Source organism: Micrasema longulum, unplaced genomic scaffold (assembly GCF_059751315.1).
Source record: "Micrasema longulum isolate JH-2025_06_02 unplaced genomic scaffold, ASM5975131v1 h1tg000109l, whole genome shotgun sequence".
Lineage (NCBI taxonomy): Eukaryota > Metazoa > Arthropoda > Insecta > Trichoptera > Brachycentridae > Micrasema > Micrasema longulum.
The window spans coordinates 1,064,656-1,091,068 of NW_028277315.1; the positions used below are offsets into that span (position 1 = coordinate 1,064,656).

At 40.0% G+C, this 26,413-nt stretch overlaps 2 protein-coding genes across 2 annotated transcripts in view; both read right to left on the reverse strand.

The window, feature by feature from the left end:
- Window positions 1–191, reverse strand: part of LOC148284575 (uncharacterized) — a 107,165-nt gene extending 106,974 nt beyond the window's left edge. The window contains exon 1 of the mRNA XM_088238007.1: window positions 22–191. Within this exon, the coding sequence (XP_088094133.1) occupies window positions 22–191 (170 nt within the window). The remainder of the gene's footprint in view (window positions 1–21) is intronic.
- Window positions 192–19,843: 19,652 nt separating this feature from the next.
- LOC148284576 (uncharacterized) lies at window positions 19,844–26,107 on the reverse strand. The gene is made up of 2 exons (XM_088238015.1): window positions 25,606–26,107; window positions 19,844–24,906 (listed from the first exon to the last, which is right to left on the reverse strand). Exons 1-2 carry the CDS (start codon window positions 26,105–26,107, stop codon window positions 19,844–19,846), a joined length of 5,565 nt encoding a protein of 1,854 aa, XP_088094141.1.
- Window positions 26,108–26,413: the final 306 nt, after the last annotated feature.

The following is a 26,413-nucleotide window of genomic DNA, read 5'->3' on the forward strand; positions in this document are numbered from 1 at the left end:
GGTTTATACACATTTCCTTACCTCCACATGGCCTTGAGCTCGTCGCACGTGGGCTCGTTGACAACGTTGATGTCCCTGGGCTGCACGTGCAGAGGGACTAGTCCCTGCTGGGGCTCGGGCTCCTCTTGGGGGGGGCCCTGCGGCCGCGCGTGTAGGGGCGCCGCAAGCAGCGCGATCACAACCACCCACATCTGCAAACGAGGATATTGTTCAAGTTTATTTATTATTTTGTTTAAAACTTCAAGTACAAAGAATAAGTACTTTGGCGGACTTATTGCTATTAGAATGTTAAAATATGGGAAGAATGGTGAATGTTACACAGTGTGTAAAGTGGCCACTTAAACCCGCCATTGACAGGTCATAAGCCCTGTAGATACCTAGACTTCTTTATTACCTTCTCTTAAATGTTCTTCATCTCTGTTGTAATATGTTAATCAAAGTAATTTGATTTATTCCTTCAAAATATAACAATGAACTACACAGTTAGTTCTACAAAAATCCAAAAAAAAAATATATTTATTTACTTTTTTTTTTTTTTTTTAAAACTAAAAAGTTGCGTTCTTATGATTTACACAAATATTTAATTTTGAGGACCATTTTCAACGAGTTGTAAATAACTCACCATTAGAAAATGGGAATAAAGTTGGGGTAGAGTGGGATTCGAACGAATATAATAATTTTTCAGGCGTTTCTTGAAGGTGGCTAGAGACGGTGCATTTTTTATATGTATCAAGGTAGCTCATTTCAAAGACTAGCAGCTCGGACGGAAAAGGAAAGCTGAAAATTGATGTGCTACGTCGAGGAATGGAAAGTGTTCTCTCCTGAGAAGAGCGAAGCGAAAGACCGCTATCAGAAAGGTAAATGAAATTCTCAGCAATATATTTTGGAGCGCAAGGATTGTGAAGAATATTATAAAGAAGTGAGAGAGATTGAAAGTTTATGCGGTGATAAAAATGAAGCCACTTGAATTCGGAGCGAAAGGATGATACATGGTCAAAGTTTCATTTTAGTAAAATAACGAATTACTGATTTTATTTTGTTCTGAGAAAACAACAGCATGAGAAATAATTCGGTCAAAATGTCGCCCGCGTCAATAAAAGTTTTAGCTCTCACCAAGATCAAAAGTTTTGTAAAATGTGAACAGCAAAGACAAAAAAAATCCAGGTTAAAACAACGTGAGAAGTATCGGGACGACAATTGAAATATAAGATGGGCAATAGGGTATTATCACTCGGGAGGAATATCGGATTTAACCTACTCTACAAATAAAAGTTTTTTTAAAGATCTCCTAGCGTTTATATAAACCCTTATAATGAAAAAATTAATTCATTGTTTTTGTTTCGAAAATAAGGTCTTTCGAAAACGATCGTTTCGTAAGTTGGTAATAAATTTTGTCACAGGCGTTCACGAGTAATGCATTCATTTTAATGTTGGTACTGCCACAGGCCACAGATAGAAATATAAAGAGAGTTCTCTATGCATATTACCTTAAGCCCCCCCCCCGCTTACCCACTCCACACTTCAGTTCCAGGCACTGACATATGAAAGTGAAAACATATTACATCTTGCATCTCGAATTTTTTTATTATTTTATGGTTTTCAACCTATTCTAAATATTTATTTATTATGATAATGACAAATTGAATTATTAATTTATCATGAAAATTGTAAATCACAACTCGTAGCGTTTGATAAGTGACAGGACGCCGTAAATGTAAACAAACGACACATATAAAAAGGAAGCTATCTACAATTTTTTATAAAATCCATAGACATTGATGAAAAAAAATCCGATGACGTCACGAAACATCCAAAGACGTCATACTTGGTGACGTCACGAATGGTTTGTTTTGGCACAATTTAAATGACTAGAATTTAATCCTTCATACCTCCCTTATTTTTTAACATATTTTAATAAAAATAGTACTGATCGGCTTGTGATTTTTTGATTAATTTATTAGTTAATAAAAAAAATGGTAATTGTCCATTACAAACGCTCTCTTCGTCGGTATATACCGAGACGGTATACTTAACTTCTGTACTATCTCTATCTACCTCGGTATGCCTACCGACTTTGAATTGAACCAATAAGTGACTCTGAAACTTTACTTCGCGTTGTCGCGTTCCTTCCTTAATTAAAATAGTTCTCATTCATATTTTAAAAAAGGTTTCTGAAATAAAAAGTGATTATTTCAAAGTGATTTTTTACTCAAATAAATTCTAATTAAAGCAAAAAATGCTTGCTTGAACATGATTTTTAAATGACTTTTGACAATTACCAAGACGGTATGCTGAGCTTAAAATTCTCATTTATTAGCAGTTTTGTTCGCTTCAGTTTGATACGCGTACGCGGTTTCTAGATTATTATGATTCTACGGCTTTACGTATTTCTAGCACAAGGCCATAATTCTGATTCAATTTTGCAAAACATTTTTTACTGATGTTGCCAGACACACAAAATATGGTAAATAATGCAACACTATATATTTTTATCTTATGAAGCATATTTACGGTGACTAGATCACTTATTTATCGTCTCTTCACGTATGTGGTTCTACTGTGATAAATTACCCCTAAGCCCGCAACCGACGCGGGATCGAACATTTACCCAAATTTATTTCAAGCTATGAATTTTAAACGAGATGTCTCCATCAGAAAAGATTTTTCATATTTGCCGTAATAACCACACAATCAACCTAGGAATGATAACTCTGTCCTTCTATACTATGTGTAATTTGATTATTTAAAAAAAAAGGCTCTCTTATTTTTTAATATTTTATTTTGTAAGAACAGTTTCATCTTCTTCTTTTTTTCCGCATCCGCTCTAAGTGGAGCATGTAGACATCACCAGTTGCCTCCAGGAGACCCTATCGCCAGCCAGCATTTTTGCCTCTTTCCACGTCAATCCAGTGCCCCTTAATTCCGCCGAATAAAGCCTAAAGATCGTCATTGACGGCCTTCCAGGACGGCGTGAGCTCGCAGGTTTAAAGAAGAGGCAACTTGGGTTTAGTCCAAGCCAGGTCTACCGCCGCATCCTCAAGACGCTCGTTACAGGAGGCTGCTGCGTCCGTTCTCGGACTTCAATGTTAGTTATAAAATAGAACCACCTTATCACAATACCTAATATTCTTCTCAAGCACTTACTCTCAAAACTCAGATGTTTGGTGTTTTGAGTTTTGGTAAGGTGCCAGGATTCGCACCCATATAGGAGTACTGGCAGTACACAAGAGTTGAAGAATTGGCTTTTCGTTTTGAACGAGTATAGACTGGAGTTCCAGACAACACGCATCAAGTTAAAAGTTGCTCCAGTAATTCCTATGCGGGTTGCGAGCTCTTTGTGCATGCTTCCATCTTCAGTTATGTGAACTCCCAAGTATTTAAAGCTGTCAACTTTCTCAATCCTCTGTCCACTATTATGGAGAGGCTGATCAGGGTCAGGACAGGATTTGTTGCACATAATCTGAGTATTTTTTGTATAAATATTTAGACCTAGACGAGTTGAGTTTTCCTACAGTGTGTCAACAATTTCCTGAAAATCTCCAACAGACTTTTCCAAAAGAACTGCATCAGTTCACTGAACACTGAACAGTTCATAGCCAATTGAAAAAAATATGTAAATGAGCGCTAGATTTCTTACCATCCGTACACTTTGCAGCAACAAGACGTGGGCTGGTATTCCGAACGCTTTTATAGCGCGGTATAGTACGTATTTACGTACTAAATGCGCGCTGTTTATTTATTCACTTAATAAAGTTTATTACGCATTATTTGAGACATAAGTCCCAACTCCATGGGATTAAAAGTCCTGTTTTGAGTTGGGACGAGCAATCAGTTGATAGAGACAGATTTTAAAAAATAAGCGCGTCTGAGCGCGAGAGAGACCGAGATTATCTTCATAATGCGTATGCCGTGCGATGTCATACCATACGCTTATTCACAGATACTACACAATGCGTTTGTGTAAGTTTTGCGAACGCGCCAGCTTTAAATAATCGACCGGTAAAGGGTTGAAAATATTTGAATCTAGGAGAGGAGCATGGAAGTGGACTTACCTTTGGATGGTGGATATATAAAGTTTTCAATATTTGCATTAAAATGGTAAATAATAAAAAGCGTCACGTCAAATAAATATACTAAAACTTAAAGATATTAATAACTCCCTAGGGAGGAAATCCAATCAGTCTGCAAGCATTTGGACATACAAACATCGTTGAATACCTTTTAATTCTTAATTAATGAACTGTGTCAACATTACGTGTTCAGTATTTTTTTATAATGTTATTGTCTAGTATTATAGTGTTAGCAAATTATGCATGTAAGATTCATACTTGTTTTTTGTAAGAAGTAAAATATTTAATTTTATTTTAAGCCTTGACGAAGGAACAGTTTTGTTTTGAAACCGGTCGGTAAAATATATTTCGTGATTTTACACTAAGCAAATATTTGTTATATTATTTAACACGGAAAATCACAAAGGTACTGCTTCAAATATTAATTTAAATAATAAATTATTGAACTTTCCAGACAAAATTTAAATGGGTTATATCTATGAATTTTCTTAACCCTTCCCTTACTGTGCCAAAAACATCCGCGCATTACGGTGCTGTGAAGTCATTACACATGCAAATGTGAGAAATTATAAATCGGAAAAAATGTATTCATAGGCAATTTTTTAAAATTTTTTATGGTTGAAGTCAAAAATAATAATATTTTTAATCTAATTATAAGAAACGTGAAAAACCGTTCGTTCACGCTCGCAGCGCAAACAAAAGAACCAACCCTGACAAAATTTGAAGAGCTACTAATTTAATAATCTGTCACTAATCTAACTACCGGGAAGGGAAAGTTGAAATATAATAGAACACTTTGATTCAGTTATGTAGGCGATAGGCGACTGTTGCATGCTAGTATGTTATTTTCCGATATTGCCACTCGGTTTTCCCGTATCTCTACGGTAGTGCATTTATATTGTGCTATAATTATGTTGCAAGGCAGCATATTGCTTTGTGGGGGTTGTTTCCAATAAGGCTTTGTGGGGGATAATTCAATAGCGCCTTTATTACGTGACCCCAATATGCGATAATCTTAATCTCTTCCCACACAGCAAATTTATACTGGCGGGTTCTGTACGAAGATTATTAATACTTAATTATTAGATTTGATTGATGAATTCAATATATGGTGTATTGACTCAAAGGTAATCATCGGCATCCAGGTGAAGAATATAGTTCTGTTGTATGAAATAAAAATCAGAAGCTCAAACACAAATAACTATCGACGTGCTTAAAAACGTGCTAAGCATTTTAGCGATCTCAATGAACAATAATTAACATGCTTAAATTATCGCAATGATAAGTCAACGCGTGTGTAATCTCTAAGTCAACGCTCGTCGCGTCGCCGTCGCGTCGGTTTGATTTTGTTTTCCTCGTAAATTATGTAGGTGCATATATATTTTATATATTTTATAAACATAATCTGCAAATCTGCCTTTTACAAACATTTATAATACTAACATATTTGGCTGAATAAATATATATATATATATTTTAAACATGAATTTCCTAATACCCAAGATTTATAAAAAAAAAATATACAAGATTTATATTTTAAAAATTAACCTAAAAATTGTACAGCATATTTAGTAGAAAGTTTGAATAATAAAACATTCTACAGTAAAACAACGAGAAAATCATCAGTACTGTTTCACACAGCTAGGCAAAGTGAACAAAAAACTGTATTTATTATGAAATGCATGAATAAATAAATATAATTACTATTCACCATCTTTGAAAAAATTCAAAAGGTTTGTTCTATAGGAACAATACCCTACACTAAGTATATCAGATACGTGGGAATATCTTTTGCCGAGTTCATGAAGTCTATTTAATACGGCATTACAAGTATACACTGTTCGTGAATTGTATAATATATTGTATATAAATGTATTTGTATGTTCGTTTTGAATTAACGTACGCCTATTGTCATATGTACCATGTCTTATTGTTGAGATTACATTATATTTACTGCATTTTGTGGTTACCTACCGTGCTCGTATTGTATGTGACTCGTTGTATGTGACTCGTTGCATTCAGTGTGTGTTAATTAAACATTAAAATAAAATGCCTTTTTTTCAAAATAAGGTTTAGAAATTTACCATACTCTAAAAAAATAAATTAATAACATTTCTTGACTTGAATATTTACAAAAAAGTTTTGAAAGTAGATATAAATTATTAGTTTTTATTTTATTTTTATAATCAAACTTACATCTTGGTTTGCGATCTCAAAAGGCGTGAAACAGGGATGTGTAATGTCACCATGGTTGTTTAATTTATACTGAGCTATAATAATAAAACTGAGCTTCTATTGACAGCGACAAAAAAGCGACAACACCTTTTAGACCAATCTCTAATTTCAATCACAGGTTGTGATCTTACCCCCAGTACAAATGTTAAACTACTGGGTGTTCATTTAGACTCAGATCTTTCTCTTCATTCTCAGGTCAATAAAACGGTAAGTGCTGGTTTCTTCCATCTCCGACAGATCAAATCCGTGCGGAGAAATATTCCTATAGATGCAACTAAAGCTCTTTTAAATGCTTATGTCGTTTCGCGTCTAGATTACTGTAATGGAATATACGCAAATCTCCCAAAATATCAAACTAATAAACTTCAATCTGTTTTCAATGCAGCAGCAAGGCTTATTACTGGAGTAAAAAAATATTCTCACATCTCACAACATCTTCGAGATTTGCACTGGTTAAAAAGCCCAGAAATAATAAAATACAAGCTGTGCTGGACAGTATTCAAATCCCTTTATGAAATGGCTCCAAAATACCTATCGGACCTTTGTATTAGGGAATATACATGTCAAAGAAAATCTACTCTTAGGTCAGCATTTGATTCAGGAAGAGGAAAACTTGTGGAAATCCGGCGTTCCCCAAACACTAGATTTGGAGATCGTGCTTTTGCCACCGCCGGCCCCTCTGCCTGGAACCAATTCCCTCAAACTTACGAATCAACGACAGTCTCAGTTAGTTCAGATCTCAACTAAAATCCCACTTCTTTAAACTATCATACCCTCAATTTTAAATTTGGAAATATAATATATCACTTAAGTTTAGTTAGAATGTAAGTTTAGGTGTACAATTGTAAAGCGCCCTTGAGGTGATTTTTTACAAAAATGGCGCTATATAAATCAACCAAATATTATTTATTATTATTATTATTGACAACTGTGTGAAAGAGATAGAATGAATAGGTATTGGAGCAAAAATTGATAATTTTTCAGTAAGCTGCTTGTTGTATGCTGATGATGCAGTTCTGTTAGCAAACAGCAAGGATGATTTGCAGCAAATAGTCTCTAGAATGTATAATGTATGCCTGGAGAGCGATTTGGCGATGAACGAAAATAAGTCAAAAGTGAGGGTATTTGAAAGGGATAGTGAGGTTACTGACTGCATAATGAATGTAAACAACGAATGTCTCGAGCAAGTAGAAGAATTTGTGTAACTGGGAAGCATGTTTTCAAGAGATGGAAGAGTAGAAAAAGATGTTGAAAGAGTAGTGAATGCGGGCAACAAAATGAACGGAGCACTAAGCACAGTAATTTCAAATAAAAATATGACAATCGAAGCTAAACTGGCAGTGCACAACGGAGTTTTACTCCCAACACTTATGTATGAAAGTGAAACATGGAACTGGCAGAGGAAGGATGAAAGCCGAGTGAACGCGGTTGAAATGCGATCTCTTCGATGAATTTGTGGGAAATCAATGTATGACAGGGTTGCGAATGATGAAATCAGGCGACAGTGTAAATCAAGTATAATTGATAAGATTAAGAAAGGGTCTCTGAGATGGTTTGGTGCGATTCCCGACATGGATGATGTGAAATATTTATTTAAAATATTGTTTTTACACTAGAATATTTCATAGTCCCTGGACTGGTACCTGAAGCGTAAGACTGATCATCTTACCTTCATGTAACAAAAATGATCAAGATACGTTGCAATTGGTGTACCAATGCAGTGCCCTATGCACCATTAGGTGTGGAAAGGGAATGGGTGGTAAAAGAAGAAGTATAAAATTGGCAAATGTAGGCCTAGTAGGTGATTTGGTTCAGCCGGATGAATCTCACCCACATAATAAAGGTTTCAGCTCCTTTACTTCACAAAAGTCATCAGATGGAAGAGTTGAGGAAATGTGAATGCTTAAACTTGGGCAGAATGGTGAATGTTACACAATGTGTAAAGTGGCCACTTAAACCAGCCAATGACAATTTGCGGCACTGCGACAGTGACTAGTGACTACCCAAAATCTATGAAAGCTACCCTTCGGATACTTTTATCTGTTATGTTATTACATAGTGTTAAAATGCTTTATCTGTTTAGTTTTTAATTTTTTACTTTTTAGCACGTACACTTTACAAATTTACTATTATGCTCAATGTTTGTTTTTGTAAATTTATTGATAATTTTAAGGTGCCAGAATTTCACTCGTCCATGCACTTTGTAGCTGCAAGACGATTAGTAATCTAGCTTCAATAGGTAAATGTTATCAACGATCAAATATCCAAATTTAGTAAATGAGTTCTAGAATTCCAACCGACCATGCGCTCAGTAGCTGCAAGACTTGTTATCTAACTTCTATTTTTATAAATTTGTTTTTATATATTTTTTAAAAGTATCACTAAATCTCTAAACTTTATTGTCAAATAAAAAATAAAGAAATGTGAATAGGGGCTAGATTTCTTATTGTCTATGCGCTCTGTAGCTGTAAGACGTGCTGTAATCTAGCTCCTGTATATCGTAATTGGAGACGAGGAACAAGACTCCCAACCGCCCATGCGCTTTGTAGCTGCAAAACGTGGTGGGATATTTATTTATTGTACAGCGCCCTTGAGGTGATTTTCACAAAAACGGCGCCATTGACATTATCCAAATATATTTATAAATAATGACAGGTTATAAGCCCTGTAAATGCCTAGACTTCCATATTCCCTTATCAATAGTGTTTTCCCTCTCTGTTGAAATAAATATAAATATGTCTACAATGTGTTTAGATACTACTAACTTTCTCAATTTGAACGGTTTGGGTAGGTAGGAAGAAATTGCATTAAGACAATATGACGGTATATGTATTTAAAGTGTTTATATAATTGAAGAAAAAACTTTTTTTTAACTTAAATTTTAATTTTTAAACAACGTTCATTTATGTTTTTCTTTTTCATTCTCTTTTTTATACTTTTATAATTAACCTAACATATAATTGCTTTATAATATAGAAACTTCACTGGTCCATTAGAGTTAAGTCTAATTGTGTAAAATATTAAACTTTGTAACTGTACTGTATGTTGCCTAAACAAAAGAAAATAAATAAATAAAGAGGAAAATAGAAAAAAAATCTCTAACCTTGTTAAGTCGTTTTTAAATAAAAATTCATTATTTTATGTAACCTTCAACTTTCGTTCAATTAATTTAAGTCGTGTCTAATTTTAGCAGTTTCGAATAAGGAAGAAGGAACTAATTTGAAATAGCACTTAAATTTAGGGACAAAGTTTGACTTAATTACAATATTAATCAAAGATATTAGTTTTATTAATTCGTAAAAGTTTATTTGATATCATTATCAATTAATTAGAGTATACAATTCATCGAACTGTAATTGAACGTATTTATGGAAAAAACAGACAGCCATACAAAAGCGAAACTGAGATAATAGCACTTTTGTAAAAAGAATGAATATATAAATCTACACAACAGTTGCTATTTTTTCGACTTTAACAAATGATAAATAATGAAAACCTTGATTTTTTTATTAGACAAACAAGAATCTAATTATGTACTTGACCAGTTTTAATGATTTTTTAAGAACAAAAAGTGGGTGTTTTCTGCAAATAGAAAAATTCCATTTTCGTAGTCGACACCATTTTCAGAAGGTGATTAAATACAATTTTTTGTATGAAAGCGGTCTGGCTGTATTTAACAGAACATATAATTTACCTTACTGCACCCGATAACATAAATATCTATTTTTTTCAAAATTGTGGACTGGCGACATAACTACGTTCGATTGATAAACGTTATTAAATATTTGTATATAACAACTTACCTACCGACTTTTTTATCTTTACCTGTTTCGAAACGCAACCGTCTCTTCGTCAGGACACTAATTAAACCAACATGCAAAACCCACTATACACCTTCACCATAGTTGTTGCACAAAAATATAAAACAAACATGACATGCATTTTAATAAACAGCCCTTATATGCACTGATTAGGTTATAAAAATATTTTGTGTTGTGGGAGAAATAGTTGAAAAAAAAGGGATAAGATGAAGAGAGGGGCGTGAGTTTAATAGATTAACCATTGCAATGAATTATTGTATAACGGGCTATATTGAAAGGTTGTTTGATTATTGATCAAAGAACCATTATTGGGTTTTGCATGTTGGTTTGAATGGCGTCTTAGCGAAGAGATGGGTGCGTCTCGAAACCAGTAGACATAGAAAAGTCAGAAAGTGGTTTTATAAAAACCTTCATTAACATTTATTAAAATATTTGACAAGAAAATAATGCCTTAAATATTTATTTACTCAAATATTTAAGTTTTAGAGCATTTCCTAAAAGTCGTAAAAAACTTGTGCTGGAAAAATGGAAATCGAGTTGTGGTAGATTGAAAATTGAACCTGGGACCTTTGGTCCGTGAGTCCACAATACTACCAAGGGACCACAACCCGGGACAATAACAACAACAAATATGCAATTGATAAATTATTATTTACTTAGTTTAATTAAATTTCGTGGGCAATGGTATAGGGGATTTTGGAGCTGTCTATTATGGAATTATTTACGTAATATCTCCATAATATATTTACTATGCACTGGGTATCGCAAATCCGTCTACCTTCTTGACTCTAGATTCTGCTTCTTTTGGGTTTCTCTGCAATTGCCTTTAGTACTTTCATCTCTGACGTTCTGAGCAGTTATTTGGTTTTTCTATTTAGTTTTTCTACTTGGTTTTTAGTATTTTTTATTTTCTCTCTATCTATCCTCACCTCTGCTGTATACACCATGATTTGGTCTGACACTCGTTTTGTATATCCGAATTATGTTTCCAATAATCATTTGTTCATTGTACTATACGATATTTCTTAGGCATCTAGATGTTTACTAACTGAGATGGATATGTTCTCATCATCACTATGGCAGCATCATCTGCATGGCATGTAATGTTAATGACCTTATCTCCCTTAGTAGATTCACTACTTTTCTTATTCTCAAAAGCGTTTGTTTTATATATTTATTCTGTGTAAGAAAAGGTTTTTGGCGTATATATTGTTGTGCTATATTTATTTATATATCAACGGTTCAAAGAACCTTTTACAATAAAATGTTTTACAAAAATAATCACATCAGTGAACAATTCATTGTGTAATATATAATATGAAATATAACTATATAATACAACTAAATAATTAAAACTAAACAAATTAGTTTTTTTTTTTAAACTGCAAGAAAGTAAAAAAGAAACATACAAATATAAAATGACAAATTAAACAAAACAAATTGAAGTGAAAAAACCTTATGCTCTAAATATAAATATAGCAAATTAAAATTGAGATTAATTTAACATAAACATAAAGTGACTAGTATTAAGCTAGGTTATTACCTAATAATAAAGAAGAAAAATAATGCTATAATAAGATTTTATAAATAATACGTTTTTTGGATCAATATGAAACCTTAAATAATCTTAATAACACCTTTATTTTATCGGTTGGTTGGTAGAAGTTTGGAATTTGGCAATAAATCCACAAATTTATACTTTATATATAAAGAAACAAACTAAAATACGTATCCAAAAAAAACAACTTAAATTTAATAATATATTTTTAAATAGTTATAGAGGCGCTAAACTTGATTTGATTTTTTGTTGTTCTCAATATGCGTTATTTTATTTTATTTTATTTTATTAACATAAACGGCAAATCTGTCTTTTACAAACATTTATAATATGAACATATTTGGCTTAATATTTTTTTTCCTTTTTTTTCAAAAACATGAATTTTAAAAACAAGATTTATAAAAATAAAAAAAATCAAACCAAAAATCATAAAAGATTTATATTTAAAAAAATAACCCAAAAATTAAACAGCATATTCAGTAGAAAGTTTAAATAATAAAACATTCTACAGTAAAACAACAAGAAAATCATTAGTACTGTTTCACACAGCTAGGCAAAGTGAACAAAAAACTGTATATGAAATGCATGAATAAATAAATATAATTACCATTCACCATCTTTAAAAAAGTTCAAAAGGTTTGTTCTATAGGAACAATACCCTACACTAAATATATCAGATACGTGGGAATAACTATTGCCGAGTTCATGAAGTCTATTTAATACTGCATTACAAGTATACACTGTCCGTGAATTGTTGCTACAAAACGGTGGCACCTGTCTAGTCATTCTTCCAGGCACCTTGAAGTTGATGAGAGATAACAGTTCAGGGCAATCCCATATTGAATTTACAATTTTGAATAAATTTAAAAGGTCTATAATTTTCCTTCTATTGTTAAGTTTTAACAAATTTAATGTTTTTAGTGAAAAATCGTAATTTAAAAATTCATGACTGATTCTAAGTTTAAAATTTATATACCGTAAGAATTTTTTTTGGACTCTTTCAAGAGAATTTTCGTGACAGTTGTAGTAAGGAGTTCATATTGTAGGGTTATACTCTAACTGGCTTCTCACTAATGAAGTATACATTATTTTCTAAATGTCACGCGTGCCCTCTCCGGTTTTCGTAGTTTATTTATTTATTCTTAAAGCTGGGCCAACATTCAGAGATAGACCCAGAAAAAGTACAAAAGTCACTGATAAGAATTATTCTGAAAAAGCCTTACAGATATCAGGAGCTTTATGCTGAAAAGATGTGACATTTTGCCACCCACTCGACAATAGTCGATTCGGCATCTCGATTGCTTTGTCATAATGCTATTCTTGAAAACCCTCAAACAATTTTATTACAAAGACGATTGAGAAAGTGGCAACACTAACAAATCCATCTCTGTGGCTCTCCTGCCACAAACCTTTACGGTTCCTTTACTTCTTTCGTTGAATATTTTGTGTATAGAATATTATTTATCTTATTTATTTTATTAGGTAATTCAACAAAGATACGTACTAAAAAACATACAATTTGAAAGCATTCGTCGATACTATTTTACATGCATATGTATCTTCAATTATAGAATTACACAATATAGATTTATATATTAAGTTGTAATACATATATATATATATTTTAAATATTTTTTTTATTCAGGATAAAATATGCAATAAAAAATAAGTTATATGTGTGTACTTATTGAATAAGATTTATTCCAAAGAGATTATTATATCTTTTTCGTTTTGATTCGTTATATCTTTAATCTTCGCAAATATGACCACATAACCGAGTATCGCACGCAACTACACTGGCTCAGTATCAGGCATAGAAGAAACATTCACATTCTATCACTTCTTCACAATATTTTAAATAATCCCACTTCGCCGGTTTATCTGAGAGAGCTCATTCAACCTCTTTCACAACACGGACTGGACTATCTCTTCGTTCTAGTAACGAGAGAACCCTTTTAATACCCTGTCATCGCTCTAATTTTCTTGCCTCCTCTTTCACAGTAGTAGCCGCTCGATTGTGGAATAATCTACCCACTAATGTTAGAGACGCCCCTTCTTTATTAACATTTAAGTCAAGATTGAAATGTCACTATCTAAATATTTAAATTGTTCCTTTATCCTTCTTCTTTCCTTCCCATCCCCTCTGCTCTCTTCATAGTATAGTGTTATTTTTTTATATTTATTTTTGTTAATCTTTGCTTTTAATTTTTTGTATAAAATTGTAAGATTCAATATGTCCATGTATTTATAATTTTCTCAAACTGAACGGTTTGGGTTGGTAGGAAGAAATTGCATTAAGGCAATATGCCCGCCCTTATATTTATATTTATTGTATATGTATATAAAGTGTCAAATAAATAATAAATAAAATAAAATAATTCGCAAAAGCTGAGAGAGTATCATTAAAAATAAAAAAATTATTGTTTCGGCAGTAAATATTATATTCCCGACACATTTGGGCCATCGGTGTGTGGTATGTAGCATTATTTGAAAACAAAGGCAGTTTAAATATTTCCCGATGTCTGAGTGTTCTCAATCCCGCATTTATTTGTATTTTATTGAGGAGGTTAGTATCCACTTTGTAGTTTAATATTTTATACAGAAATTTTACATCGAAAACAACGCGGTGTTTTATCAGAGAATTAAAATGAAAAAGACTTAGAAGTTGCCCGTAATTTGAATTTGAACGTGGGTTAGAAATTTTGAACTTTTTGCGAACAGATTCTATGGAATTTATATGATTTTGATATTGCGGACTCCATACGCATGAGGCATACTCAAGATTAATGCGAATCAAGCTCATATATAGACATGAAAAAAAAAAGAAAATGTTGTACTGAGACACTGCAACATTGATAATTATTATTTGCCTTTGACATAACTCACATCCACATGTTATTAGAAATATTTCGTATTCATTTAATGGATTTTAAAAAAGTATTGTATAAAACATTTTTCAAATGCGTATTTTATGAAATCATGTTTCTAGTGAAAATTAATTTGATTTGATAAAAAATTAGTACAGTTATATTGGTTGCACATTTGTTCATACGTCATCATCATAACATTGAACAGTGTTGTAAATTTTAAACTAAAATTTTAAAAAATACCAAGTGCTTTGGGGCACTCGAAATTGGTTTTCAATCGACTGCATTCGTATGGGTTGGCAAAAAAGTAGTTTCTAACTCATTATGCGTATGTAGGTCGTATAATTACAAAATATTTAATCTTATATTGAAGAATTGGTAGGCATCCGATCCGATCCGATCCGGTCAGATCCGAAGAGACCGGCGCGTCTCGAAGCCGGTAGACTGAAAAAGTCGGTACGTAGTTATATAGTAATATTTACTAACGTTAGTTTAAATTTTGACCACAAAGTTAATGCTTTAAACATAAATTTAAAAACAAAATTATATTTAATTCCTTCTTTAAAATCGCGTTTGTGGGTTACAATGTTATGCGTAGGAAGTGTCGATTTATAAAACCCATTCGTATAGATGGAAACGGAAATGGGAAATAATATTGAAAAACTTTTGATTCTTTTTTGAATATTTGAGACAAATTTTACATACACTTTCGTACGTAGAAGTTTGTGAATCCAATATACACCCAAAAAAACTTATACCAACTTTGTTTCAAACTCTGAGGAGACCTTTAACACTTTAGCGGTACTTATTTCAACTATTGATCCGAGAAGTGTAAAAAAGTAAAATATTGTATGTCTTTTACAACTTATGTTGCAAAAGTTTTTGAACAAGTTTGTGAAGGGGTATTTTTTGTGTGGAATTGACTGAATTCAAGTCTTCGTCCAGAAAGTTTAATTGTGTTTTCGCTTAACATTTCAATTTAAACATACATAAATTCATATTTTTAAACAGAAATGTAGAGCATTAAGAGAAGGGAATATTGAATTCTACGCATTAACAATGCTTATTTATTTATTCATATTTTTCTCTTACAAACTATAATTAATAAGAAAAATAATGTGACCTCACTGGGGTTTCCCGTGCCGAGGACACTAACTCAACAATTTACTTTTTTGAAATGTTTGTACACTTGAGAATAAACAAAGAAGACCAACTTAAAAAACAGAGAATTATTAAAATTTTAACAAAATATTCAGACAGTTTTAAAAACTAGGTATTTGTGTACATTATTTATATTACAAAACACACAATGAAAATAACCAAAACCTAACATAAGCTATACACTTAATAATATTGGTATGGGCGAATGAGACAATCCATTTTACTTCTACCTAGCTCCACTATCCATTTTTTATAGCCTTTTAAAAAATGTTCTCGTTACTAATGATCTGTCATTAGCTGGCTTAAGAACAATTTAAAATACATCTTTTTTAATTTCTTGACATTTAATCCATTTTCAAAATACTTATGCTATAAGCGATGTCCCATCTCTATTGCAATCAATTTCATTTCATATTCCAACCATGTCACCAGAATTCAAAATCTGCTATTTATCAAGTCTTCTAAGGGCATCATTTGTTTTTATTCCCCAATCTCCAGAATGTGTACATTAGTCAATTCGTCACACAACATGGAATTTTTTTGGATAGATCTTCCAGCTTTTCGTAGGTATCTATCTCTTCGCCATTAACACAGTATGGAATGAAGACGGATTGGCATGGGTTAGCTAGAAGTCTTATATGCTAATCGTGTTTATGAATATATTTTATATTATTATTTATTGCCCTTGTTTGTCTTTGCTACATAGTTTTATGTTATTCACATACTCACACTTGCACACACCTGACCACTTACTCCCACACACATACACACAAACACACCTATAAACTTACTCTCATACAAATACACATAAACACACCCTTTTGTTGTGCCACAATTAATTTGATATGTATGATTTTTATTTAGAAACTTCGCTGGTCTGTCTTTAAACCGTATCTTTTTTATGTTATTATTTCATTGTCTTCTGTTTGTTTCTGTAAAATAAATCAATAAATATGTTTCTTCGTATAATTTTTGTAATTGGCTTTAGACGTATGTCTAATAAATACATAAAAAATAGGGCCACTTTAGACGCTGTGTAGCATTCACCATTCTGCTTATGTTTGAACAAGCGTTTTATTTAAATTCTAACATCTGTTGACTTTTGTGAAGTTAAAAAACTAAAATTGGGTAGGAATCAGGAAGAGAAAGGAGATGTTTTTTCCGACGGGATTAAAACAGAGATACTGTAGTAACATCTTTGATAGTGTATGGGAGATGATTCCACAGGCGAGCCGCATGAACACTATATTTATTTATCTTCTTATAAGTACGTTATTTATACTTCAGTTAGAGAAAAAAGATAATTAAACGTAGTTATGCAGAAAGCAGCTAGCCATAGAAAAGTGAAACTCAGATAATAACACTTTTGTGAACAGAGTGAATAATCAAATCAACACAACAGTTAGAATGTTTGGAAAACAAAAATTAACTAAAAAAAAAAAACACCATACTATGAAGAGAGGAGAGAAAATAAGAAGGAAAGAAGAAGGAGAAATGAACAAATCACGTATTTAGATAGTGACATTTTAATTTTGATTTGAATGTAAATAAAAAAGGGGCATCTCTAACATTAGTGGGTAGATTATTCCACAATCAAGCGGCTACTACTGTGAAAGAAGAGGCGAAATAATTAGAGCGATGACAGGGTATTAAAAGGGTTCTCTCGTTACTAGAACGAAGAGATAGTCCGTGTTGTGAAAGAGGTTGGATGAGCTCTCTCAGATAAACAGGCGAAGTGGGATTATTTAAAATACTGTGAAGAAGTGATAGAATATGAATGTTTCTTCTATGCCTGATACTGAGCCAGTGTAGTTGCGTGCGATATTTGGTTATGTGGTCGAATTTGTGAAGATTATAGATATAACGTATAAAAATATTCTGCAATCGATCCAACTTATCAAGCGATTCAGAGTTGGCATCTGAATAACATACACATATTTTCTAAGTAGAAGAAGTAAGCTCTGGACTAATGTTTGCTTAACAATAATTGGGATAAAATTATGCAATCTTTTACGTGAGTGCAAACTGCGGTAAAATTTACGACTAACTTCGTTCAAAACCCTTACTGCAATAGATTCGTGATCATTTCGTTGTGGAAAGGATATGCTAAAAAGTATGAGTTTCGCGTAACTTGACATAAAAAGGCTCGTGTCAATTGAAGTCGGAAAATTATCGAAAAATTTGGCCGAGCAGCCGCATAATTTGCATACAACATTTTTAGAAATAATGAAACATGGATATAATCGTGCGAGCAAAAAATTAAGCAATAATCAACTGTTTGGGTAAACCAAGATGAACTGAATCCAACAAAAGTTGTTCGTTTAATGCATATCTAATAGAATATTAGTTTCTTCGGTTGAACTTGACATGTCAAAACCATTTTTTTAGAAGGTCGAAGAAAAGTTCATGCTGAATAGTAACATCAATTTGTTCACCAGAAGTCATTAATAACATTTGAAAACAACAATTAAAAAACAACCTCGCATAATCCTTCACCATGACAAGCCAGCTCTCACTTACACAGCACAGCACACACAAACACAGACTCAGACTCAGACACAGCACACTTAACAATGAGGAACTTTAGCCCGTCGGGAAATTGGATACAATATTTTTTTTTTTGCGCGCGGTAAAAAATGGAGCATTAAATTTTACCGCAAAGTTTCCTAAAAATGTACAAAAAAAATAAATCATTTTAATAAAAACGGACTACTTTGAATGGCGTCACTGGTTCATATAATTCAACCTATGATTTTAAAGCTATGGAGGATTTCCGGTTTGCTTGCTTTGGATGGACCAATGGGAAGAACTGAATGAGAATAAGTGGAAAATACCCTCTGACGTCACATGCGGAGTTATTTCGAAAATAAAAAACTTTTGGCTAAGTTTAATAGTCTATTAACAACAAAAAACAAAAAAACCTGTATTCACCTGATTTATTACTTAATGACTTTCTTGTGTTCCTGAATGTCAAATAAAACATGCGTGTACATCGATTTTTATCACCTCAAGAAGCTGACAAAGCCTCCCATGTTTTAGAGATACCGCTTTCACAGTCGAAAAACGTACAAATTAGTACAAACCCACGCAAAAGTGTATAAAACATAAAGGTAATTCGCTCGAAAATTAATCAAATTGTAATAAAAAAACTATTTGACTCATTTTGTAAAAAACTTAAAGGGCGACCTATATAGGCTGTCATCGATTAAAACTTAAAAAAGCGATCACTGTCGGAAGTCAAATAAAAATATCAAAACTTAAGTAGGCACCGTAATGTACGTACATAAACAGTAAACGAATATAATGAAAAGCAAAAACGCCCAACGCGTGTGGGCACAAATGGGTGTATTACCTTTGTTTGAAGATTGTGAAATTCTCGGTAATTCCGTAATAATGCTACTGTAACGTACGCGTTACCACGATGAAAGTTTCGCCGGTTCGTCACCCGCGTCTGCCGCAGTCAAGCTTCCCGGCGTAAGTGGGAAGCCGCCCTCCCAGACAGAGCCAAAGACAAAGTCGGAAGGTAGGAGCACAGCTGCGCCGACCGCAAGTCAACCTCAATAGCCCTGAAAAGGACTTTCCACCCGGTCCAAGTGGTGCAGAGAGGCGAAGGCAGTCAGCAGGCAGAGCGGAGCGAAGAGCGAAGTGCAGGAAGGCGAACAGGACGGAGAACGGAATAAAACACGTGTGAACTGTTCAGAGTTAGGAACTCAACTGATTTAATATCTCCAATTGACCGCCTTATAAAGCGGTGCGCGTCGGGCTCCGTGAGTCGGCCATCCCACCCGCGCCGGCTGCCTCGGAGTGGTGGGGGTAATCTTTCCCCGCCACTCGCTACATGCCGCCGGCCGCAGGTGGCGTAAATACGGGCGCTCAATGCCCGTACGGGCCATTTCGTCGGCAGCCGCGACGCGCGCAACATGACATTTACATAATATATTTTTGTACATTTTATTCATTTTAACCTAGCTATTTTTCCCCGGTAATACTGAGGCCAGGCTCGAAAGTGACCATTTTATCTTTATTGAGAGCCCAGCCATCAGTTCTATACATTTACCGGGGATCCTTTCTAATTATTGTATTATTTTAATTTATTTGATTTTACGCGTCCGGAACACTCCCCCCGTGCAGCTAGTCTGTACTATTTTCCTGCTGGGCGCGTTGTTCCTCTTCCTTCATTAGTACGGCGATCTTCACCGCTGGTCTGGTGTAGGTGCCGTTGGTGGTCCGCACCTCGACGACTCGTACTTGTCCGTCAGCTGCTGGTTCTGCACGGGTGACTCTGCCGCGAGGCCAAGAATTCCGCGGCAGATTTGGGTCCATGATGAGCGCGAGGTCCCCGACCTGTATTGGAGGCGCGGGCTCGCGCCATTTCTTCCTGTGCGCCAAGGTGGGAAGATACTCCCTCAGCCATCGGCGCCAAAACATGTCGGCCATTTTCTGGGCGATCCTCCATTGCTTATGAAGGCAGGCCCCTTCTTCCCTTTTGTTATAATATGCCAGAGTTGGCTGTGTGTTGGCTGACCCGAGCAAGAAGTGGTTCGGGGTCAGCGGTGCTTCGTCGTTGGGCTTGGTTGACACATGCGTGAGCGGGTGATTGTTCACGGTGTACTCTGCTTCAGCCAATATGGTTTTGAGGGTCTCCTCTCTTGGAGCCTGCTCGTTGAGGGTTGCGTGGAGGGCTCGTTTTACAGATCTCACGAGTCTTTCCCACGCTCCCCCCATATGAGGTGATGAGGGCGGAATGAATTTCCACTCAATTTTGCGAACTGTAAGTTCGGCGAGCATTCTGGGGTCCGCCAGGAGCTCGTCTACGGCCTGTTTCAGCTCTTTGTCCGCTCCCCTGAAGTTGGTAGCGTTGTCCGAGTATAACGCGTGTGGGCAGCCTCTGCGGGCGGCCATCCTTCTTATGGCCATTATGGCGGAGTCGCTTTCGAGGGACGACGCTAGCTCCAGGTGGATCGCGCGTGTGGTGAGGCAGGTGAACAGTGCCCCATAGCGCTTTTCTTTTCTTCGGCCGTTGGTGATCATCATCGGCCCGAAGAAGTCAAGCCCGCAGTGCGTGAACGGCGGCGTCCTGAAGGCCAGTCGGGCCTCAGGCAGTTGCCCCATCAGCGGGGGTTGGGGCCGGCTGCGCAGCATTTTACACAGCGGGCACCATCGTGTTATCTTCCTCACAGCCCCGCGGAGTCGCAGGATGAGGTAGCTGGTTCTCAGGTCGGCGATCGTCCTCTCGACTCCCGGGTGGCCACCCTTCCGGTGGCTGTGCGTGATCAGCAGCCGGGTGTATGGGCAGGTCCCGTCCATGATAGGCGGCGCGCTGCAGTCCTCTGCGAAGCTCTGTGCCGCTTGGATGCGCGTTCCCATCCGGATGACTCCCTCTTCGTCTAAGAAGGGTGCCGCTGCGTGGAGGCGGCTGTGCGGTGGGATAGGCGCCTTTCGTCTCAGGAGCTCCAGCTCTTCTCCGAAAGCCGTCTCCTGGGACCGCTTCAGCAGCATGATTTCTGCGGCCCGTGTTTCTGAGGCGTGAAGTTCAAAGGTCCCCCCTGGGGACGGTAGGGACTCGTGGCGGCGGCATCGTGCGATGAATCGCAGCACCCATGCCGTCGCCCTGACGAGTCGGGTCCACGACGAGAAGCGCTGCACCTGGGGTAGGGCCTCCGTCCGTCTGATGTGGCCCACGAAGTGGCGGGGTTGTTTCCGCTCCAGCGTCTTCTCGTCCGGTTGTTGTAGTAACTTCTTCTCTTTCGGCCAGTCGGCTTCCCCTTTTCTCAGGAAGCCGGGGCCTCCGAACCATAGTCCCGACCTCGCAAGGTCGGGTGGGCCCTTGTCGCGGGTCCCTATGTCGGCTGGGTTGTCCTTGGTGGGGACCCATTTCCAGTCCCGTACGTCTGTGAGCTCGTCAATCTCGCCCAGCCTGTTTGCGACGAACGTGCTGTACCGCAGTGGGTCGGTTCGCAGCCAACACAGGACCGTGCTCGAGTCCGTCCAGAACACGGTTTGGGTGATGAGAGCTCGACTCTCTTTTTTTATGGTGGCGGCCATCCTTGCCGCTAGTAGCGCTGCCTGGAGTTCTAGTCTAGGCACTGACAGAGGCTTTAGGGGGGCCACCTTGCACTTCGCCATTGCGAAACTTGTGGTATCGGCCCCCACAAAGTATGCCACTGTGCAGCATGCCTGCTCTGACGCGTCGCAGAACACGTGCAGTGTCACGGGTTCTTTCTGCCCTTGCAGCGAGCATCTCGGTATTGTACAGCCGTTCGCTGCCAGCAGGTCGCGCCATTCCAACCACTTTTCGGCGTGGTCCGGTTGCAGCGGTTGGTCCCAACCTGTGTTTGTCCTCCAGATGGCTTGCAGCAATATCTTCGCCCGTATCGTGAGGCACGCAATGAAGCCTACTGGGTCGAAGATACTCATGGCGGCGCTCAACATGCCGCGCTTGGTGGGTCGCTCCGGGATGGCTGCACTTTCGGCTCCGTGCCGAAATATAAATAGGTCGCTCTTGGGATCCCATACGATCCCGAGGACCCGCTCCGTCATTACTTCTTCCCCTATGGTGACTGCTGTATTGGCCCGGTCGTCGGCCTTTACTTCTTCCAGGACATCTGGTTTGTTTGAAGCCCACCCGGTGAGCCGGAACCCGCCATTGCCGAGTACGAGGCTAACATCTCGTACCAGGCTTGCAGCTGTTTCTTCGCTGTCTGTGGCGTCTAGGTAGTCATCCATGTACATATTGTGCTCGATCGCCTCTGCTGCGGCGGGAAATTCTTTCGCGTGTGCTCGTGCGACTGTGTTTCGCACGAATTGCGCGCTGCTGGGTGAGCACTTCGCTCCAAACATCATGGACGCGAAGACAAACGTGTCGGGCTCCTGCCCGTCCTGCGTCCGCCATAGGAACCGCTGCGATTGCTGGTCGGCTTCCCGGATTCTTATCCGCAGGAACATCTCCCGTATGTCGGCCGCGATGGCTACTCGTCCCTCTCTGAAGCGGATCACGTTTCCGAGGAGGGATGAAAGCAGGTCAGGTCCCGTCAGTAGATGGTCGTTCAACGCCGTCCTCTGGAACTGGGCGGCGGCGTCAAACACGACCCTTATCTTGCCAGGCTTGTTGGGGTTTGTCACCGCGAAGTGGGGCAGGTACCATTTGCGCGAATGGTGGGCGTCTACCTCCTCGCGGCTTAGTTTGACGGCGTATCCCTTTTCAATGTAGTCCGCCATCTTGGCGCGATATGCGATCGCCAGTATCGGATCCTTCCGTAGTTTATTTTCCAGGGAGTGCAGCCGCTTCATGGCTGCTTGCCGGTTGCAGGGCAAAGAATCTCCGTCTTTCGCCCACAGTAAACCGGTCTCCCATCGTCCGGATGGTAGTTGTGTGGTTGAGCTGCTCATGAGCTCCGCCGCTCGCACATCTGCGGCGCGGCAACGTTCCAGGGTGGTTACACCTAGCGAGTCAACGGCGAAGCTCTTCTTTACCAGTTCCGCTAAGTCCCTTTCACCCTGGCCGTCTGGGGGTAATTCAAAGGCGGGGTGCACAGCCCCGCCGTAGGTGACGGCTCCTAGGGCCGTCTCGATGGTTAGCCGCCCGTCCTCTTGTAGGACTGGCGGGCCTGTAGATACCATTAGGGTGGCGTAATCAAGACCGATTAACATCTTCGGCTTGATGCCTGGCCCGTGTGTCTTGGTGCTCTTTCGGTTGCGGTGCGGCAGATCCATGACCCGCACCGTCTGTGCCTGGACACCAAATTCTTTGTTTCCTTTAACGAGGATTACGGATACACGCTGTGATTGTAGCGTGTCCGTGTTCCCACTGGCACCGATGAGTCTCAACTCCTCGCAGGCCCCGGTGGCGCCCACTGCACGGGCGACATCCTCCTCGAGGAGAGTTACCGATGAACCCTCGTCTAGTAGTGCGTGGATCTCCATTGACCCACGCGGGCCCTTCAAGGTTACTGGCACTACCTTGAAGGTCACTGGGACTTCCGTTCGCCTTGTCAATAAGACTTGCTCGTTCGGCGTACTGTCCCCTCTCTCGCGGTGTAGCGACCGATGATGCCGCCCGTGGCACTCGTCGCACTTCGCCGCTTCACAGGTGGTCGTTTTGTGTCCCGGTTCCAGGCATCCGTAGCACACGAACTTGGCACGCACAATTGTCCACCTCTCCTCTACCGTTTTCCGGAGAAACTTCCGGCATTGTCCGAATGCGTGTCCACTCATGTCGCAGAACAGGCATTTTTTGTCCTGAGTGAGAAACACGTGCCTTTCTTGGGTACGCCTTTTCTCCACTCGGGCGGGTTCCGTGCTGATCCCGATGCAACCCGCATTCGGTATTGCACCGGTCAGTCTCGCTAGCCACAGTGCCAGATCCCTGGGGGTAGCTTTTCTCACGGTATCCGCTCGTGACATAATCCACATCATCCTCTCGACTCGTGGCAGCTTCTGAGTCATCTCGGACAGAAGCTTCGGGGAGGAGAGGTGGCTTCCATCGAGGCCCTCTACGGTCGATACGACGTTTCTTATCGCGACCGCGTAGTCCGTCAGGGCCTCCAGGGATGCGTTGTCGGCCAGTTTAGGGAGTTTTCTTATCCGCTCCAGTACTCTGTCCACGACGATCTCCGGGTGTCCAAAGGCGGCCTCTAACATCTTAACAATGTCCGGCACATTTCGGGGATCTACCAGCAAAGACGACACTGTGGCCTTGGCCCGTCCTGTGAGGGCTCGTTGCAGACGGAGAATGTTCTCCGCGTTTGTAAGGGAGCACATCTGTGTCGATTGATCAAATTGCGCCTTAAATATTCGCCATTCTAGCGGGTCGCCGGAGAATTGCGGTAGATCCCTAGCGCCGGTTTGCCTCGCCATGAACGTGTGCCACTCCGGCGGCTGTCTGTATTTCGTCACAGGCTCGCCGGTGGCACCCGGCGGCATGTATTCCGTGGGTAGCCCCTGTTGTACCCACGCGCTCACCGGGTCACGAAACTCGTAGCCCCCCAGTGGTATAGTACGTGCCGCTACGGGCTCGCCTGGCCCGGCGGCGTAGCGTACGTCGGCGTCCTCCCTTCGGCTGTGTGCAGGTGGCGCCTCATTGTCCCGATGCCGCTCATTGTAGCGGCCTTGTAAATGTGCGTTTGTCGCTCCGGCGTAGGCCGGCTCAGCGGCGTAGCGTGTGTTGGCGGGCTCCTTCATCCTGGAGTCCGTCTCTGCGACCGGGTGCCTCCGTGGCACCCCGTCTCTCACCCGGCCGCTGTCGTAGTGGCTCGGCGGAAATGTGTACGCCACTCCGGTGTCCTCCGGATCAGCGGCGTAGCGTGTGTTGGCGGCCTCCTTCGTCCTGGAGTCCGTCTCTGCGACCGGGTGCCTCCGTGGCACCCCGTCTCTCACCCGGCCGCTGTCGTAGTGGCTCGGCGGAAGTGTGTACGCCGCTCCGGTGTCCTCCGGATCAGCGGCGTAGCGTGCGGTGGCGGCCTCCCTTGTCCTGGAGTCCGTCTCTGCGACCGGGTGCCTCCGTGGCACCCCGTCTCTCACCCGGCCGCTGTCGTAGTGGCTCGGCGGAAGTGTGTACGCCGCTCCGGTGTCCTCCGGATCAGCGGCGTAGCGTGCGGTGGCGGCCTCCCTTGCTCTGAAGGCTGCTTCCGTGTCGGCGACAGGGCGCTTCCATGCGGCCCCGTCTCTCACCCGGCCGCTGTCGTAGTGGCTCGGTGGATGGATGTACGCCGCTCCGGTGTCCTCCGGATCAGCGGCGTAGCGTGTGGTGTGGCGTGCGGCGGCGGCCTCCCTTGTGCTGAAGGCTGCTTCCGCGTCGGTGACAGGGCGCTTCCAAGCGGCCCCGTCTCTCGCCCGGCTGCTGTCGTAGTGGCTCGGCTGCTGGATGTACGCCGCTCCGGTATCCTCCGGATCACTTATGTGGCGTGCGGCGGCAGCCTCCCTCGTACTGAGGGCTGCGTCGGTCCTAGACGCGTCTGACGTCAGCGGCAGCGGCTTGTGAGCCGGTTCCGACGTCCCGTGCGATGTGAGGTCCCTCTCGATGGTGGGCGTGAGGGGGGTTGCCATGTCTCGTCTGGCGTCCTCTCTCGCGTTGGCGGCCTTCAGCGCGGCGATGATCTCGTTGAGGCTGCTCACCTGCCTCTCGTGATGCGCCTCGCGTTCCTCCATCTGTCGGCGAAATGTCGCCGATGAGATGGACCGCTCCGAGGGTGCGGATCCCTCGTCCGAGTCCTTTTGTTCCTCCAGAAGTCCTTGATGAGGCTCCTCCTGGCAGTCGTGTGAAGGCCCTGGCTGGGGCTCCTCCTGATGTGCTCGTACAGACCCCGGTTGGGGCTCCTGTAGCTCCTCTTCGTGCTCCGTGCCGGCGTCTCGACGCGTTCCCGAACGCGTCGACACAGGCGATCTGTTGACCGGCATGCTGTAGGTGTGTTGTAGACTGGAGACCACTGGCGACGATCCTTAGCTCCGAAGGACCAAATGTAACGTACGCGTTACCACGATGAAAGTTTCGCCGGTTCGTCACCCGCGTCTGCCGCAGTCAAGCTTCCCGGCGTAAGTGGGAAGCCGCCCTCCCAGACAGAGCCAAAGACAAAGTCGGAAGGTAGGAGCACAGCTGCGCCGACCGCAAGTCAACCTCAATAGCCCTGAAAAGGACTTTCCACCCGGTCCAAGTGGTGCAGAGAGGCGAAGGCAGTCAGCAGGCAGAGCGGAGCGAAGAGCGAA

Coding starts and splice junctions, on each gene's coding strand:
- LOC148284576 (XM_088238015.1), bottom strand. CDS start 26,107: ATGCCGGTCAACAGATCGCCTGTGTCGACGCGTTCGGGAACGCGTCGA. Junction 24,907..25,605: donor TGCCGCCGCACGCCACATAA/GTGATCCGGAGG, acceptor ACCCGGTCGCAG/AGACGGACTCCAGGATGAAG.